The 14332-nt window shown below is 55.5% G+C and overlaps 2 protein-coding genes across 51 annotated transcripts; one reads left to right on the top strand and one right to left on the bottom strand.

Annotated features, from left to right (window-relative positions):
• The first annotated feature begins 1298 nt into the window (after positions 1-1298).
• ZNF692 (zinc finger protein 692) lies at positions 1299-13993 on the top strand. 50 transcript variants are annotated; one of them, XM_070246745.1, is made up of 14 exons: positions 1299-1453; positions 2128-2315; positions 2598-2629; positions 2981-3244; positions 3789-3837; positions 3930-4055; positions 4392-4610; positions 4698-4775; positions 4876-4954; positions 6382-6496; positions 9215-9314; positions 9442-9536; positions 10099-10213; positions 10877-13993. In XM_070246745.1, the coding sequence occupies exons 2-14, from the start codon at positions 2140-2142 to the stop codon at positions 10980-10982; spliced, it is 1554 nt and encodes a 517-aa protein (XP_070102846.1). In that variant the 5' UTR covers positions 1299-1453; positions 2128-2139; the 3' UTR covers positions 10983-13993. The 50 variants fall into 50 exon arrangements, 48 of the variants coding, with proteins under 48 accessions (XP_070102846.1, XP_070102870.1, XP_070102868.1 ...); XM_070246769.1 differs by having other exon boundaries at positions 3968-4055; positions 10877-11652; XM_070246767.1 differs by having other exon boundaries at positions 3968-4055; positions 4389-4610; positions 10877-11010.
• On the bottom strand, positions 10423-12785 carry ZNF672 (zinc finger protein 672). Its single transcript, XM_023625572.2, has one exon. It carries the CDS (start codon positions 12783-12785, stop codon positions 11400-11402), a length of 1386 nt encoding a protein of 461 aa, XP_023481340.1. The 3' UTR covers positions 10423-11399.
• Positions 13994-14332: the final 339 nt, after the last annotated feature.

The following is a 14332-nucleotide window of genomic DNA, read 5'->3' as shown; positions in this document are numbered from 1 at the left end:
TTGATACTAAGACTTCTGGCCTCCACAACTGTGAGAGAATAAATTTCTGCTTTTTTCAGCCATCAAGTTTGTGGTGATGTGTTACAGCAACCACAGAAAACTAATACAGGTGGCTTAGAGCAGGGTTTTACCAGTGGAGAGGGCCAGAAGTCACTGACTTCAAGATGTATTTTTGGAGATAGTATCAACAGGACTAGTGGTGTATATAGTGTTGGTATCTCAGAAGGAGAAGAGTCAAGGATGATTCCAGGTTTTTGTTCTGAACAAGTGGGTGGATGATGGCAACTTCCTAATACAGGAGAGGGGGCAGGAATTATTAAGTGTTATGAGTTGGCCATGGTCATGTTTGAGAAAAACATCAGCTAGCATGTGTCACTGCTTTCTATGTGCCAGGCACTATTCTAAGTTCCTAAGTCAGTTATCCCTGGAGAGTCAAGTGGGCAGTTAGGTAGGAGTCAGGAGCTGAAACGAGGCTAGGCTGGAAATATAAATCTGGGAGTCATCAGTGTATGTAAAGCCACGGGGCCAATTAGATCACCCAAGAAGGGAGAAGAAAGAAGACTTGGTACAGAAGAGAGAAGGCTTGGTCCAGAGCTTGAGCCAGGGGACATTCTGTGTTTTGGTAGGACAGTGGAGGAGGGCCCAACAAAAGACAGGAGTAGCCAATAAGAAAGGAGGAAATCCAGAAGAATGTGAAGCCGCAGAAGCCAACCTGGGGGCCGGGAAGCGTGGAGCGAAAGATCTACATTGTGAGATGTTGCTCTAAGGGTGGAAAGGCAGAGAACTAACCACTGCATTTGGCAATGTGGCCACCGCAAGTGGCCTTGAGAAGCATCATTCCAGTAGCTTGGTAGAGAGGAAAGCCCCATTGGAGTCAATAGAAGAGAGAATGGTAAGTGAGGAAGAGTCCACAGTGAATCTAGGCAACTTTTCGGAGGATTTTCTGATGCGAACAGAAGGAATGGGCAGTAGCTGGCGGGGACATTGGGGTCTTGAGAAGGCTCTAGTTGGTTTTTAAGGTGGCTTATTCTGCAGCACGTGTTTGCTTGTTGGTGGCAAATGAGAGAGGGAAATTGAAGGTGAAGTACAAAATGGGAACAATTGCAGAGGAGACATTCTTGGGCAGGCTAGAAGGGCTGGGGTTGGGCACACAGGAGTTGGACCTGGCCCTATCCAGTCCATTTCCACAAGACTTTGGTCATCAAGCGCACGCACCGGCCACGGAAGCAGGCTGTCCACAACTCCGGCAGGGTTCAGCGATGCACATGGATAATATGTGGGGAACCACGGTTCCCGGCAGGCGTTGCGCGGAGCGGCCAGTGCGCAGGCGCACGCCGCCCGCCTCTGACTCTCCCCTCCGCCCCGGCCCCGGCCCTAGTTCCGGGCTGGAGCCGCCGACGCGGAGGGGGACGGCTTCCTCTTAAAAGAGAAACGGCGGCGGCGCGCGCTCGAGGTGGGCCCCTGTCCTTCTGCGGCTCTCCGGGCCCGCGCACGAGGAGGCGGGAGAGGCGCAGGCGCAGTCGGGTTGAGGGCGGGTGGGGGTGCGCAGGTAAGGCTGGGGTTTGGGTGGGCCGCGGCGGGCTCTCTGGGCCGCCTGGAAGCTGTCTTTGGGATTGGCCCGTCCCACGCATTGTGAGGGTTAAGTGGGGCGGCCCGAGACGGGGGTGGGGGGAGCCCTCCAGACCCCCCGACCCCAGGCCCCACCCACATCGAGCTCCCCAATGCACACGACCTCTCCTTCCCCCCTCAGCCAGTAAAGGCCCATGCCCTCTTCAAGATTAAACTGTTAAGTAGCCCCAGTCCACCCCCAGCTGAAATTTCCCCATGAAAATCTCACATCCCTTCCCCGTACCTCCTGCTTCAACACTTCAGTGAGCCCGGGGTCAGGCCGTTTTTCTGACTTTGACCCTGTCCCCCTAACTCCTACCCCACGACATCCACCCCATTGCGTTAGTTCACGCGCCCTGTAAGTAGGAGAGGTTTGGGCCCAATGGCAGTGAATGCTGTTGAAATGGTTTAGTCCTGTCTCAATTCAGTGATGAGGAAACAGGCCCGAGCAGCAGGTGGAGCCCAGGCCACTGGGCCCCCATCAGGTTGGCTCACACGCGTGTTTCCTCCATCCTGCAGGCCCTGGTGCCCATGGCTGCCTCCCCGGCGGACGCATGCCGCACGCGGCGAGAGAAGCGGCGACAGCTGGACGCGCGCCGCAGCAAGTGCCGCATCCGCCTGGGCGGCCACATGGAGCAATGGTGCCTCCTCAAGGAGCAGCTGGGCTTCTCCCTGCACTCCCAGCTCGCCAAGTTCCTGCTGGACCGGTTAGAAGCCAGGGCCAAGGCTCTGGGGGAGGGCACCCACGCACAACACCCAGGCCCATTCCCAGGGCCAGCTGCTGGCCCGCTGCTACTTTCCACGGGCAGATTTCTCACTTTAACAGGATTGCCTGTGTGATTTGTGGCTTCCCACGGTCCTGTCCCCTCCTCTTGGTCCCCAGCGAATAGGGGACCCTTAGGGTTGGCTCCCAAGTATGTGAGCGCCCAGAGCTGAGGGCAGTTGGCCAGCTGGGGCCGGACTTGACCTGCCTCTTGTCCCCTTGACAGGTACACTTCTTCAGTCTGTGTGCTCTGTGCAGGTAGGTAGGGAATGGCTGGAGGTGAGGGCTTAGGAGCCAGAGAGGGAAAAGGGGCAACAGGGAGTGATGTGACCTGGGAACACCTCCCTCAGGGGATTGGATTAGAGGGAACTGAGTGAGTTTGAGAAGAGGTGGGGGAGTTGGGGAGCCCAAGGTAGTTCCATGGGGGCAGCCTGTGGGGAAGGGAGCAATGTCTCAAGACCTTGGGTTTCTGGGCTATGAAGAATGGTAAACTGGACTAAGAACCTGGTTGCCCAGTGGGTTGGGGGACAGGGCTATCTGGGTATGGTTCTCCAGGGCAAGAGTAGAGGGCCTCGCAGCTTGCCCTGACTGTCACCTTCACCCCTCCAGGTCCCAAGCCTTTGCCCCCCAAGGGTTTGCAGTATCTGGTGCTCCTGTCTCATGCACACAGCCGAGAGTGCAGCCTGGTGCCTGGGCTGCGGGGGCCTGGGGGCCGAGAAGGGGGGCTTGTGTGGGAGTGCTCAGCAGGCCACACCTTCTCCTGGGGCCCCTCTTCAGGCCCCACACCTCCAGAGGAGCCCAGGCCAGTCCTCCTTCCAAGTACTGCCCCAAGAAGCTGGTGCCCAGAGGCCAGGAGCAGGCAGGAGCCTGCAGGTAGGCTGGGAAAAAGAAGAGTTGTGGAGAAAAGGGAGGGAAAAGTATTCCCATCTCTGTAGCTCGGAACCCTATTCTCTAAAAATGATCCTTTCTCAATGGAAAAACTCTATACTGATAAGGAAATATATCCTGAAATATATTTTTAGGTATGAAAAGCAAAATACAGAATAGGATATATTGGTAAGTTACCATTGTTGGAAAAATAAGGGGAGAAAGAATGTCTATTTGCATGTGCTTATGATTGTATCAGATATCTCTGGACGGGCTTGTAGGAAATCAGGTTGCCTGTGGCAAGAGCTAGGTGACTGGGAAACAGTATTGGAAAGGAGGTTTTTTTCACAATGTACCTTTTTATACTTTATTTTTTTGAACCATGTGAACATATCATCTCTAAAATAAAATACCCCCTCCCACTCCAGTAGCCTCTGTCCTCTCCTCTTCCTTCTAAGAGTCCTCCTACCACTTCAGACCTTAGAATTCCACCTGTCCTCATCCCTCCAGCCCAGAGTTCCTTCCCCTTTGACCCTACCTGTGCCAACAGGTCTGGAATCTGAGCATGATGAGAGGACTCAGGAGGCCAGGTTGCCCAGGTGAGGTTGGGGGTGGGAGAGACAGGATAGACCTGGGTGGATAGTCTGGGTGGGCATGTAGGACCTCAAGCTTGCCTTCCTTGAACCTGCAGGGGGGTGGGACCCCTACCAGAGACCTTCCTGCCCCCAGGAGAAGAAGAGGAGAAGGAGGAAGATGAAGATGAAGAGGAGATGCTCAGTGATGCCAGCCCATGGACCTACAGCTCCTCCCCAGATGAGCAAGTTGGGGCTGAGGGAGGATGCTTAGCAGAGCAGGAGGAGGGAGGGGGCAGCTGGTCAGGGAACCCAGAGCTTTGCAGACTCTATGGGAGAGCTTGTTGGTGGCGAGGGCAAGCTGGACTTTGGAGAAGGCATAAAGAACTGGAGGCTTTGAATTTGGTGGAAGGGGGTAAAATTAGGCTCTGGGGGAGAAGGAAGGCTGAAAGCAGATGTGAACAGAGATCCTGGGATAGGAGTTGGGTTGTTCCAAGTTTGGGATCTTTGCGATGTAGGGGCTGGGTTGGGCTGAAGGCCCAGAGAGAATGCCCTCATTCTCTTCATTCTCCTTTCAGCAGTGAGCCAGATGCCCCACACCCACCCCCTTCCCCTGTCACCCACGAACTTAAGGAGGGGGAGACATCCATGGCCCCCGAAGCTCCCCCAGTTCCTTTTGCTCTGCCACCCTCATCAGCATCCTCATTGGGTTCTGGAGCTCCTCTGCCTGCAGAAGTCGGGGTACAGCTGGAGCTCACCGGGACCCTTCAAGTGGCCCAGCAGAGTCAGCCCATGGCCAGGTAACCTGATGGCTGAGACAGAGGGCAGGGGCATCCTGCAACATGGCTCTCTCTTGAGGCCCTCTGCTTCCTCTTTGCTGCCCACAGCCCTGGGAGTCAGTCTCCCTCTGCTCTGGCCTCCACCTGGGATGAGGACACCGCACAGATCGGCCCTAAGAGAATTAGGTAGGACTGGGGTAGGGGGTTCTGGGGAAGGGGGTGAGAGGAGGGAGGTAGAGGAGAGCCTGCTGTAGTCCTCATGCTCTTCCCTATTCTCCTCCCCCAGGAAAGCTGCCAAAAGAGAGCTGCTGCCATGTGACTTCCCTGGCTGTGGAAGGATCTTCTCCAACCGGCAGTATTTGAATGTGAGGGTGTGAGGGGCACAGGTTGGGTTCTGTGTGGCCGCTGGGGCTGGGGAGAAGGGCTGAAGGAGCAGCTCAGGCAATGGAGCCTGGGGCGTGGAGGGATTTGAAGCCAGGAAGAGAAGGGTTGGGGTACGAGCAGAGCTTGCCTACAGTTAATAATCAGTCAGACGACTGGTAGATAAGGCGAAAAAACCAAGAAAAACCAAGCTTCAGGTGCGCACCCGCTGTCCGCTACTGCTTGTTGCACTGGCCCTCCAAGGACCACACACAGATGACGGTGACATTCGTCAGGCTCTTGGGGTGCTATGACTGTTCTAAGCACTTGACGTGTGTCAAGTCTTTTGATCTTCGCAGCATCCCTATGGAGTAGGTGCTGATATTGTTCCTGCTTTGCAGATGAGGAAACCAAGGCACACAGAAAGGTTAAGCATCGCCCAAGGCTCCTTGGCGTGTGTGATAGCGCTGGGGTTCCCGAGTCTGCTCTCTGCCCACCTCACCCTGCTGGCTTGAGTGGGTGGTTCTGGCACCAGGAGAACTGGGAGATGGTCCTCTCCCCAGTCTCACTGCAGGAAAGGTTTGAGGCACAGAGAGGGAAGGACCCCAGCTCTACACTCAGCTGGAGCCATCACAGGGCAGGTCCAGAGGCTGGAGAGGGCCCACATCAGAGGGATGGAGAGGCACAGGTGGATGGGATTTCGGAGAGACTTTGGAGGGGGAAAGTCCCCAAGTGGCCTTGAAGCTCTGGACTGAGGAGAACATTCAGCAGTGCTGGTCAGACGTACTTGAGCCTGTTGATGGAGGAGACTGAAGCAGCCCCCAGCAGCAGTTTAACTATGAGAAAATGGGATTATGGAGAAGGGGAAAGTCCATGCAATTTAGTGAGACAGGATGTGAAATTAGGTCAGATAAAAAGAGAAATATTTCCCAGAAATAACTAGAGAGTTAAGGTTGAAGAATATACTACCCTTAAACGTGTTCAGGTTGAGGGTGTGTGTTTCCAAAGCAGATTTAGGAGAACATCATACAATATTTACCTGTGGTGAGCTGTCAATAAAAAGTAGGCAATCTAGGCGATATTGTTGTACATTAATACTGACATCAGAGGATAATCATACCCACCCAAAATGTATTTCCATCCCGGGCAGGTAGCAAATCCATGATTGAGGAACCAGGACTGTCACCAGAGTGGCACTTTGTACAGGGAACTGAGCATTGCAGGGGAGGGTGTGGCAAGGAGGTGAAATAACACAAGTTGAGGGCAGAGTTGGGGATCAGGATGGGATGGGATCAGGGTGAGGACTAGTCAGGATGATGTGAGCTGGCGGTGACAGGGAGAACTGCGGGGGGATGGCGAAGGGGCAGCGGAGCTTGCCTGCGGGGTCAGTTCTGGCAGTCTCCTTGAGGACACCACCTGCCTCCTTCTCTAGCACCACAAGAAGTACCAGCACATCCACCAAAAGTCCTTCTCCTGCCCGGAGCCGGCTTGTGGGAAGTCCTTCAACTTTAAGAAACACCTGAAGGAGCATGTGAAGCTGCATAGTGGTGAGTGGTGGAAATGCCTCCTCACCTCTCCCTTGGGGGTCCTGTCATCTCCCTCAGTGGGTCCCTTTACCTCCCTCTCTATGGGTCCTGTCGCTTCCTTCTGTGGGGCACTTTACCTCTGTGTGGGTCCCTTCACTTTCCCCTGTTGGCCCCATCACCTCCTATCTGTAGGTCCTGCCACACCTGTCTGGGATGACTGACACTCGCTCATCTTGCATTCTCTTTGTGTTGGGCACCTGCCTGCTTGAGACTGTTCTAGGTGCTGGGACTAGAACAGCACCTAGATGTTCTACAGCAGTGCTGCTGTGTCGAACAGCAGGGAACAAAGCTGGCAGTCCTGACCTCTTAAGATATCCTCTCTAGTGATACAAGGCTATGAAGAGATGTGAAGCAGGGAAAGAGAGGAGAGTGTGAGAGAGGAGTTGCTCTCTTAGAAAGGGAAGGTGCTTTGAGCAAAGACTTAAGGGAGGAATGGAGACCTATCCACGTTCACAGGGAAGGCCCTGAACTGGCATCTGCATGGCGCATTCCAGGAATGGAGAGGAGGCCAGGAGGTTAGAAAGGAAAGGAGAGATCAGATAGGTGGTAGAGGCCTCCAAGACGACCAACAGAATGGCCTGGCTCCTGCCTGAATGAGATGCGCTCCGTCTCAGGGTCTTGAGCAGTGGAGGAACACAATTGACTTTCATAGGAGCTCTGTGGCTACCATGTAGAGAATGGGGGACTGCAGGAATGTGCAGTGCACAGACAGTAGCCTGGATGCACTGGTGCGGGCAAGTTGGTGAGAAGTGGCTGGAGGCTGACCTGAGTGTGATGGTGGAACCAGAAGGGCTGTTGTGGGAAGCACAGATTGGCCTCGGTTGGGATGGGCGGGGGGAGTCAGGGCTGACTTAGGAGATTCTGGCCTGAGCACCTAGGCAGAAGATGACGTGATTTCCCGAAAACAAGGGAGAAGCAGGCTTTGGGAAAGGGTCCTTTTATTTGAGACATGCTTATTAGGCATCCCAGAAGATGTGAATCTGGAGTTTGGGAAGACGGTGGGGGAAGAAAATGTGTTCATCATGCTCAACATGGGCGGTATTTGGAGCTGTGAATAGAGTGTACTTACATGGAGGGAGCGAGCATAATTAGACAAGAAGTCCGAGCAGAGCAAGTGAGAAGGGCAGCGGCAGAGGGGCAGTTGAGGCAGGCAAAGAGAGTGGGCTCTGAGGAGCCAAGTGGAGAAAGTGCTTCAGGGAGGGGGCAGCGGTGAGTTGTGCCAGTGCTGCAGGGCCAGGTAAGACGAGGATGAGGACAGGCCACTGGACTGGCAGCGAGAAGCCATCCTTGACCAGGTGACATAGCATGTGACAAGGGAGGTGACAGCCAGAATGGAGTGGGTTCAAGGCAGAAAAGAGCTGAGGAAGTGGAGACAGTGACTATGGGCAACTCTTTGGAGTTTTGCTGTGAAAACAAATAAGAGAAATGGGGTCTTAACTGGAGGGCTGTGAGATTTTGGCACAGAGATGGGAAGAATCCCACAGGGAGGAAAGGCTTGCCGATGGAGTAGGATGGGCAACCTCAATTTAGTGAGGAAGGGTGTGTCTCAGGCACAGTTGGAGGGTGGCCACAGGGGAGCAGGGAGTATTCACATATACGGGCACAGAAGCAAGTTGGCTGGTGGATTAGGTCAGGGGTGGATGTGGGCCTTTCCTTCTGGCTTCTCTTTTCTTGGTGACTTAAACGAGATCACTGCTGAACGAGGCTGGTGGAGAGAGGAGGTGGTATGAAAATGGCCTTCTGGATTGTAGAGTGGGAGAGTAAACTGACCAGGGAAATGCAGAGGCATAGGAGACTTGAGACTTGTGGTTGTGGATGAAAGGAGAGGCTGGGGGAGGGAGGTGGTTGTGGGCTCCTCAGCACACATGCTCAGGCCTGAAGCAGGGCAAGGGTTGTGTTTATCCTGAGTTGGGTTTTAACCAAGCAGGTACAGCTGAAGGAGAGGGGAACAGATTAATTGGTAGTATGAATGAAGAAAGGCTATAAAGACACCTGTGGAAAGGCAGCGGGCCACTGGACTGGCAGCCTGGAGTCATGGGATTATTGTAGCAGGAAAAAGTAGGAGGCCATAGCTGAATTTGGGTTGCTTGAAACTGTGATTTCAAGGTGGTACAGTGATGGGGTATGACCTGGGAGAGGTGGCTGAGAATGGTGGGGGACCAGGTCAGTGAAGGTCAGGGAACAGAGAAGTGGAGTGCTGGACATGTATAAAACAAAACGACAGCAGGAGGGGTGGCCGAGGAGAGGGCTTGGAGACAGTTGTGTGGAGCACAGGGGAGTGAAGGGGGTGAAGGCTGCAGGTGTATGTGTGGTCTGATGGCAGGATATACAGTGCAGTGGTGGGACAGAGGTCTAAAGGATGCCATGACAAGCAAGGATACCTCCTCCATGCAGGCCCTGAGGCTTGGAGGTGTAGGAGAAAAACCACAGCAGGCCTATGAGAGCTGCTGGAGACTGGCAACGGGCAGGTGCTGTGATAGCTGGCAGGGAGGGCAGGGGCAGGGGAAAAGACAAGGGAGGAAATTGACTGCTGACAGCCACAAGGCACTCTTGAGGGCTGGAAAGGGTGGGATATGCAGGCTGAACGGGGACAGTACTCCTGGGTATGTGGAATGGGGTGGGCTGAGGAGGGGCCACAGCCTGGGGATGGATGCTGGGGTGTCCCCCATGCACTCGCAGATACCCGGGACTACATCTGTGAGTTCTGCGCTCGGTCTTTCCGCACCAGCAGCAACCTCATCATCCACCGGCGCATCCACACTGGAGAGAAACCCCTGCAGTGAGTGTGGGGGAGGGAGGGCTGGCAGGGAGGCTGGCAGGACAGGGGCAGCTGGGAGCAGAAGGAACCCCTGGGGATGTCAAGGTGGACTGAGGCCCCTTCCTTCCCTTTGATGTCCCTGGCTCAGGTGTGAGATCTGCGGGTTCACCTGCCGCCAGAAGGCCTCCCTGAACTGGCACCGGCGCAAGCATGCAGAGACAGCAGCTACTCTGCGCTTCCCTTGTGAGTTCTGTGGCAAATGCTTTGAGAAGCCAGACAGTGTTGCAGCTCACCGCAGCAAAAGCCACCCGACCCTGCACCCAGCCCCACAAGAGTCACCTGGCCTACTGGAGCCCTGTGCCAGCATCTCTGCCCCTACACCCCTGGGGTCCAGTGATGGGTCCAGGCCCTCTCCAGTTCCTCAGGCTCCGACCCTGCTCCCTCAGCAGTGAGCATTCCCCAGGCTTTGGGGAGCGAGACCCCAGGGACTGAAAAGGAGCAAGGAGGAGAAGAGCCAGATGCCTGGTCCCTGGAACTAGAACGACAGGAAGAGCAGAGTGGGGGCAAGACTGGGCTCTAGGGGACCCAGGCTACTTTAGTCTTCCTAAAGGACAGAATAAACCCAGTATTTTACATGGACGTGTGTGGGCAGAGCGAGTGTTTTGGCACCTGATTCCTTTGGAAGCAGGCTCTGCTGGCATGTGCCTGAAGTGCACCATAGGCGTAGGCCCTGTTCCTCTCTCTGCAGGCCCCTATCTGCCCCCACCTTGAGGACCCAGCTTTCTTTCCCAATTTGCTTTGGCAGTTTGCAGCCCTTTCTATGGAGTATCACACCTACCCTTGCACTTAAGCAGGGCAGGCCGTGACCGTATGGAGAGTGCTGGGTCATTCCAGAGAAATGGGCTGGAGCAGGAAAAGAGGTATGTGATCCTGGGCCACATTTGTACTCTCCATTGACCAAGAGAACCAAATGTATAGGCCCCTGAATAGTACTGTCTTCCAGTGCAAAATAGAGGGGCCCGTACTTGCAAGATGGCTGAGCTACCTTTGGAAGGGACAAGACCTTGGAACTTTGAAAGGGCCTGGCTCTTGGATCACTCCTGAAGTCTGCAAAGACAGCAGCCTCACATTTGACAAAGGGGAGCTCTGGAGATCCAGAACCCAAATAAGCAACTCTTTATTTCACCAGCCATAAGCAAAAAATCTCTGGCCAATTCCAGGGGATTTTCCACCCTGCACTGTTACCTCTGTGGAGCTCAGTTTCCCCATGGCTCCAGGCTTGATTTAGAAATAACATTCTGATACTAAAATTGGCAGTGCCTGGCTTTGTGGACCCATGTGGTCTTGGCCCAGGTTCCAGAGCTAATGCCACCCACCTCTGGTGGTGCCTCTCAGGAGAACTCTGTCCTGAGAGGCACCTGGATCTGGACACCATCAGGTCTGGCCTATGGGATAGGCAGGCAGCCATGCTGAGGTGTCCCGCCCACCTTGATGTGGGTGGGCCATCTCTGCCAGGCAGTAGGCTAGGTCCTTCTGGTGTGTAAATGTCCTTCATTGAAGTGAGCTCTCCCACCATCTCTCAGAAGCCCAGGAGGAAAGCAGCAGAGAGACCAACAGTCAAGTAGAACCAAGAGGCAAGACCACAGGGCAGGTAGGGTGTGTGTGACCACATCTGTGATCATTACCTGAAGAGGCACAATAGCAAAAGCCCCCGGGAAGGAGAGAGGGAGGAGACTCAGACTAGAAAAAGGAGATGGGACAGGAGAAGACAACACAGATGAGAAAACAGGAAACCCCTGAGAGCACAGCAGCAGTGGAGGACCACACCAGTATCTGGGCTCTCTTCCATGCTGGGGTCTGGGAGGTTTTCCCCTCCCTGCAGCTACACCGCAGAGGGCAGAAGGGCTGAGGACAGGAAAAGAGCTGACAAGGGAAGTCGCTGTAGGGGTGTGGCAGGAGGCCAGGTGAAAGGCTACCAACAGAGATAGGGAAAGGGGACAGGCGGTGCTGCCCTTCCACGACGTCCCACAACGTCCATCTGTGAGTTGCCCCACCATCCCTGTGGCAGTGTATTGATGCTTGCCTAGCACACTCCAGAGGAGTCTCTCAGCAAGTCTCCCTCAACCGGGACACAGAAACTTCTAGCTTTTCCTGTCCTGCCTGCCCAGCAAAGATGAGGGCAGCTCCCAGTGGGGCCTGGGTGGCGGCGGCAGCGCGAGCACGCGTGTGGGCCCGCTGGTGCTGTGACAGTGAGCGGCTGTGGCTGAAGCATTTGCCACACTCGGCACATTCTGCTGGCCGCTCGCCCAGGTGCGTCTTGCGGTGCAGCTCCAGCTTCGAGCCCACGCTGAAGGCCTTGCCACACTCGGGGCACTTGTGGGGCTTGTGGCCGGCGTGGTTGCGCCGGTGCACATTGAGGTTGGACACGCACGTGAAGAGTTTTCCGCACAACTCGCAGCGGTAGGGCTTCTCGCCCGTGTGCGTGCGCCGGTGCTTGGTGAGGTCTGAGCGGTCGCTGAAGCGGTGGTCGCACTCAGGACACGGGAAGGGCCTCTCTCCCGTGTGGATGCGCTGGTGCACCACCAGGTCGGAGCGCTGTCCAAAGCCCTTGCCGCAGGTGGAGCATGCGTGCGGCCGCTCACCCTGGTGGCTGCGCCTGTGGCGCAGCAGCGTGGAGCTCTCGCTGAAGCAGCGCCCACAGTCGGGGCATGCGTAGGGCTTCTCACCCGTGTGTGTGCGCTGATGGCGCACCAGCGTGGCGCTCTCTGAGAAGCCCTTGCCGCACTCGGGGCATTTGAAGGGTTTCTCACCTGAGTGCGTCTGCAAGTGTCGCGTTAGCGTGGAGCTCTTGGAGAAGCTCTTGCCACACACGCCACACTGGTGTGTGGCTGGAGCGCATGGCTGCCGCGGTGTGGAGCTGCCAGGGCTCTGGGCCGCATGGACGCGCTCATGGCACCGCAGCCCGGTGCTGCTGCGAAACGCCCGTGGGCACTGTGCACAGCGGTGGAGCAGGTCGGCGGCCGGGGCAGGTGTCCCCCACCGGTGCGCCCTCGCCTGGTGGAAGCACAGCGCACTCTGGCGGAAGGTGCGGGAGCACAGCGGACAGCGGCTGGGCCGCTCAGGTGGGTGCCGGCGGCGCCGGTGCAGCATTAGAGCTGGGAGGTGTGGGAAGCGGCGGCCGCAAGCACGGCAGGGGCAGGAGCGGCTGTGCCGCCTGTGAGCGCTCTGGTGCAGATCGAGGCGGCCACTGTGGCAGAAGCTCTGGCCGCAGTCACTGCAGATGTAGAGCGTCTGGCCGGTATGGGCGCGTTGGTGTGCTCGGAGGTCGGCGGCCTGTGCGCAGCGTTCACCGCAGTCTAGGCAACGGAAGCGGCTGTCTCCGCCATGGGCACGCTCGTGCCGCAGCAGCACCGTACTGTAGCGGAAACTCTTGCCGCAATCACTGCACACGTAAGGCTTATCCGCAGCCGCCACCTCTGATGCAGCAAACATAGTGGCAGCCCAGTCAGAGCGCCCTCAGGGTGCAGACTGGGAGCCAGACCAGCAGAGAAGCGTGCCACTCATGCTCCGTGGTCCACCTCCTTGAGCTGCGGGTTGTTTTCAGTTTTCTCAAATCCTGGAAAAGGAGCAATAGCAGAGGAAAGAAGGAAAGGTGTGGAAAATTAGTCTGTGGATTCCAGGGTTCCTTCTCTCACAGGCAGGTAGTGCAGCTGTTCAGAGGTTGGCTGTAGCCAGGCTCACCCTGCACCGTGAGCCCTGTAGGGAGAAGGTCACTGTGAGCCCCAGCAACAGCTGCAACAGCTACACCTTGGGGAATAGACAGGCAAGTACTGACTCTCCATTTCCTGTAACTTCCTCAGCTAGGCCATCTCCTGGATTCGGTTCTCCAAGAGGACACAAAGCGATGAGAGTCCTAGAAATTTGGGGAAAGGGGTTCTTGTGACACCAGGAAGGACAGGAGAGACTCAGAGGGGAATGTGCCTCCAGCACACTGCTCGGGAGTAGAGAAGGAGGCCCAGCCTGTTTTCTGGTTTTAGACTGAGGATCTTGGCCTGGAGATGCACTAGGAAACAACCAAGAAGGCATGGGCAATGAGAAGTCCCTAGAAGGTACCAACACTTTCTTCTGACACCCGGGTTTTCTAAATTACCAACGTGAACCCCGCCAGGCCTGGGCTAGAAGGACAAGGAAGGCAATGAGATGAAGCATAAACCCATCCAGCAGCGGCAGCCTGGGCAAAAGGCTCAGAAAGGGCTGGGGCCTGGGCAACAGAAGGTATCTGAGGAACGCCTAAGTATTTGCTCCTTGGTTTCAGATGGTACCTGATAAACAATCGCTGCATACGAGTACACAGCCCTGGAGTTCCCTTGTCTAGCCTTGAGAAAGCAACTCAGGATCTAGGAAAGGGCTGAAAAAGGAGCATGGATAATTCACAAAGAATATTATCAAAAGTTAATGGTATTGGGGCTGGCCCCGTGGCCGAGTGGTTAAGTTCGCGCGCTCCGCTGCAGGCGGCCCAGTGTTTCGTCGGTTCGAATCCTGGGCGCGGACATGGCACTGCTCGTCAGACCACGCTGAGGCAGCGTCCCACATGCCACAACTAGAGGAACCCACAACGAAGAATACACAACTATGTACCGGGGGGGCTTTGGGGAGAAAAAGGAAAAAATAAAATCTTAAAAAAAAAAAAAAAAAAAAAAGTTAATGGTATTATCCAAGAAGTATTTTTCACATTTTCAGGGAAGGCTGGGGAGAAGGAAGGGGAATCCTTTCTAATTCTCAGGGCCGTCCAAGTTGTTTGCAGACCTTCTACAGACTTTCCTCACTGCCCCAGCTCCAGGGATCTGAGAACCTGGAGTAGCAGAGAAGCCCTGTTATGGGGACAGACTCTGCTCTGCTGTCTTCTTTATCTCAAATGGTATCCCTGGATCCTTCTGACAAATTGGTCCAGGAGTTGTCTGGGAGCAGGGTCAGCCTTTGTGCACAGAACCTCCTATGCCCTCTAGTTAGAGCACAAATGGGGCTATCCTCCTCACCTG

This window comes from Equus caballus, chromosome 21, assembly GCF_041296265.1.
Source record: "Equus caballus isolate H_3958 breed thoroughbred chromosome 21, TB-T2T, whole genome shotgun sequence".
NCBI lineage: Eukaryota > Metazoa > Chordata > Mammalia > Perissodactyla > Equidae > Equus > Equus caballus.
Note: the sequence above shows the minus strand (reverse complement) of the source record. Positions and strands in the feature narration are given on the sequence as shown.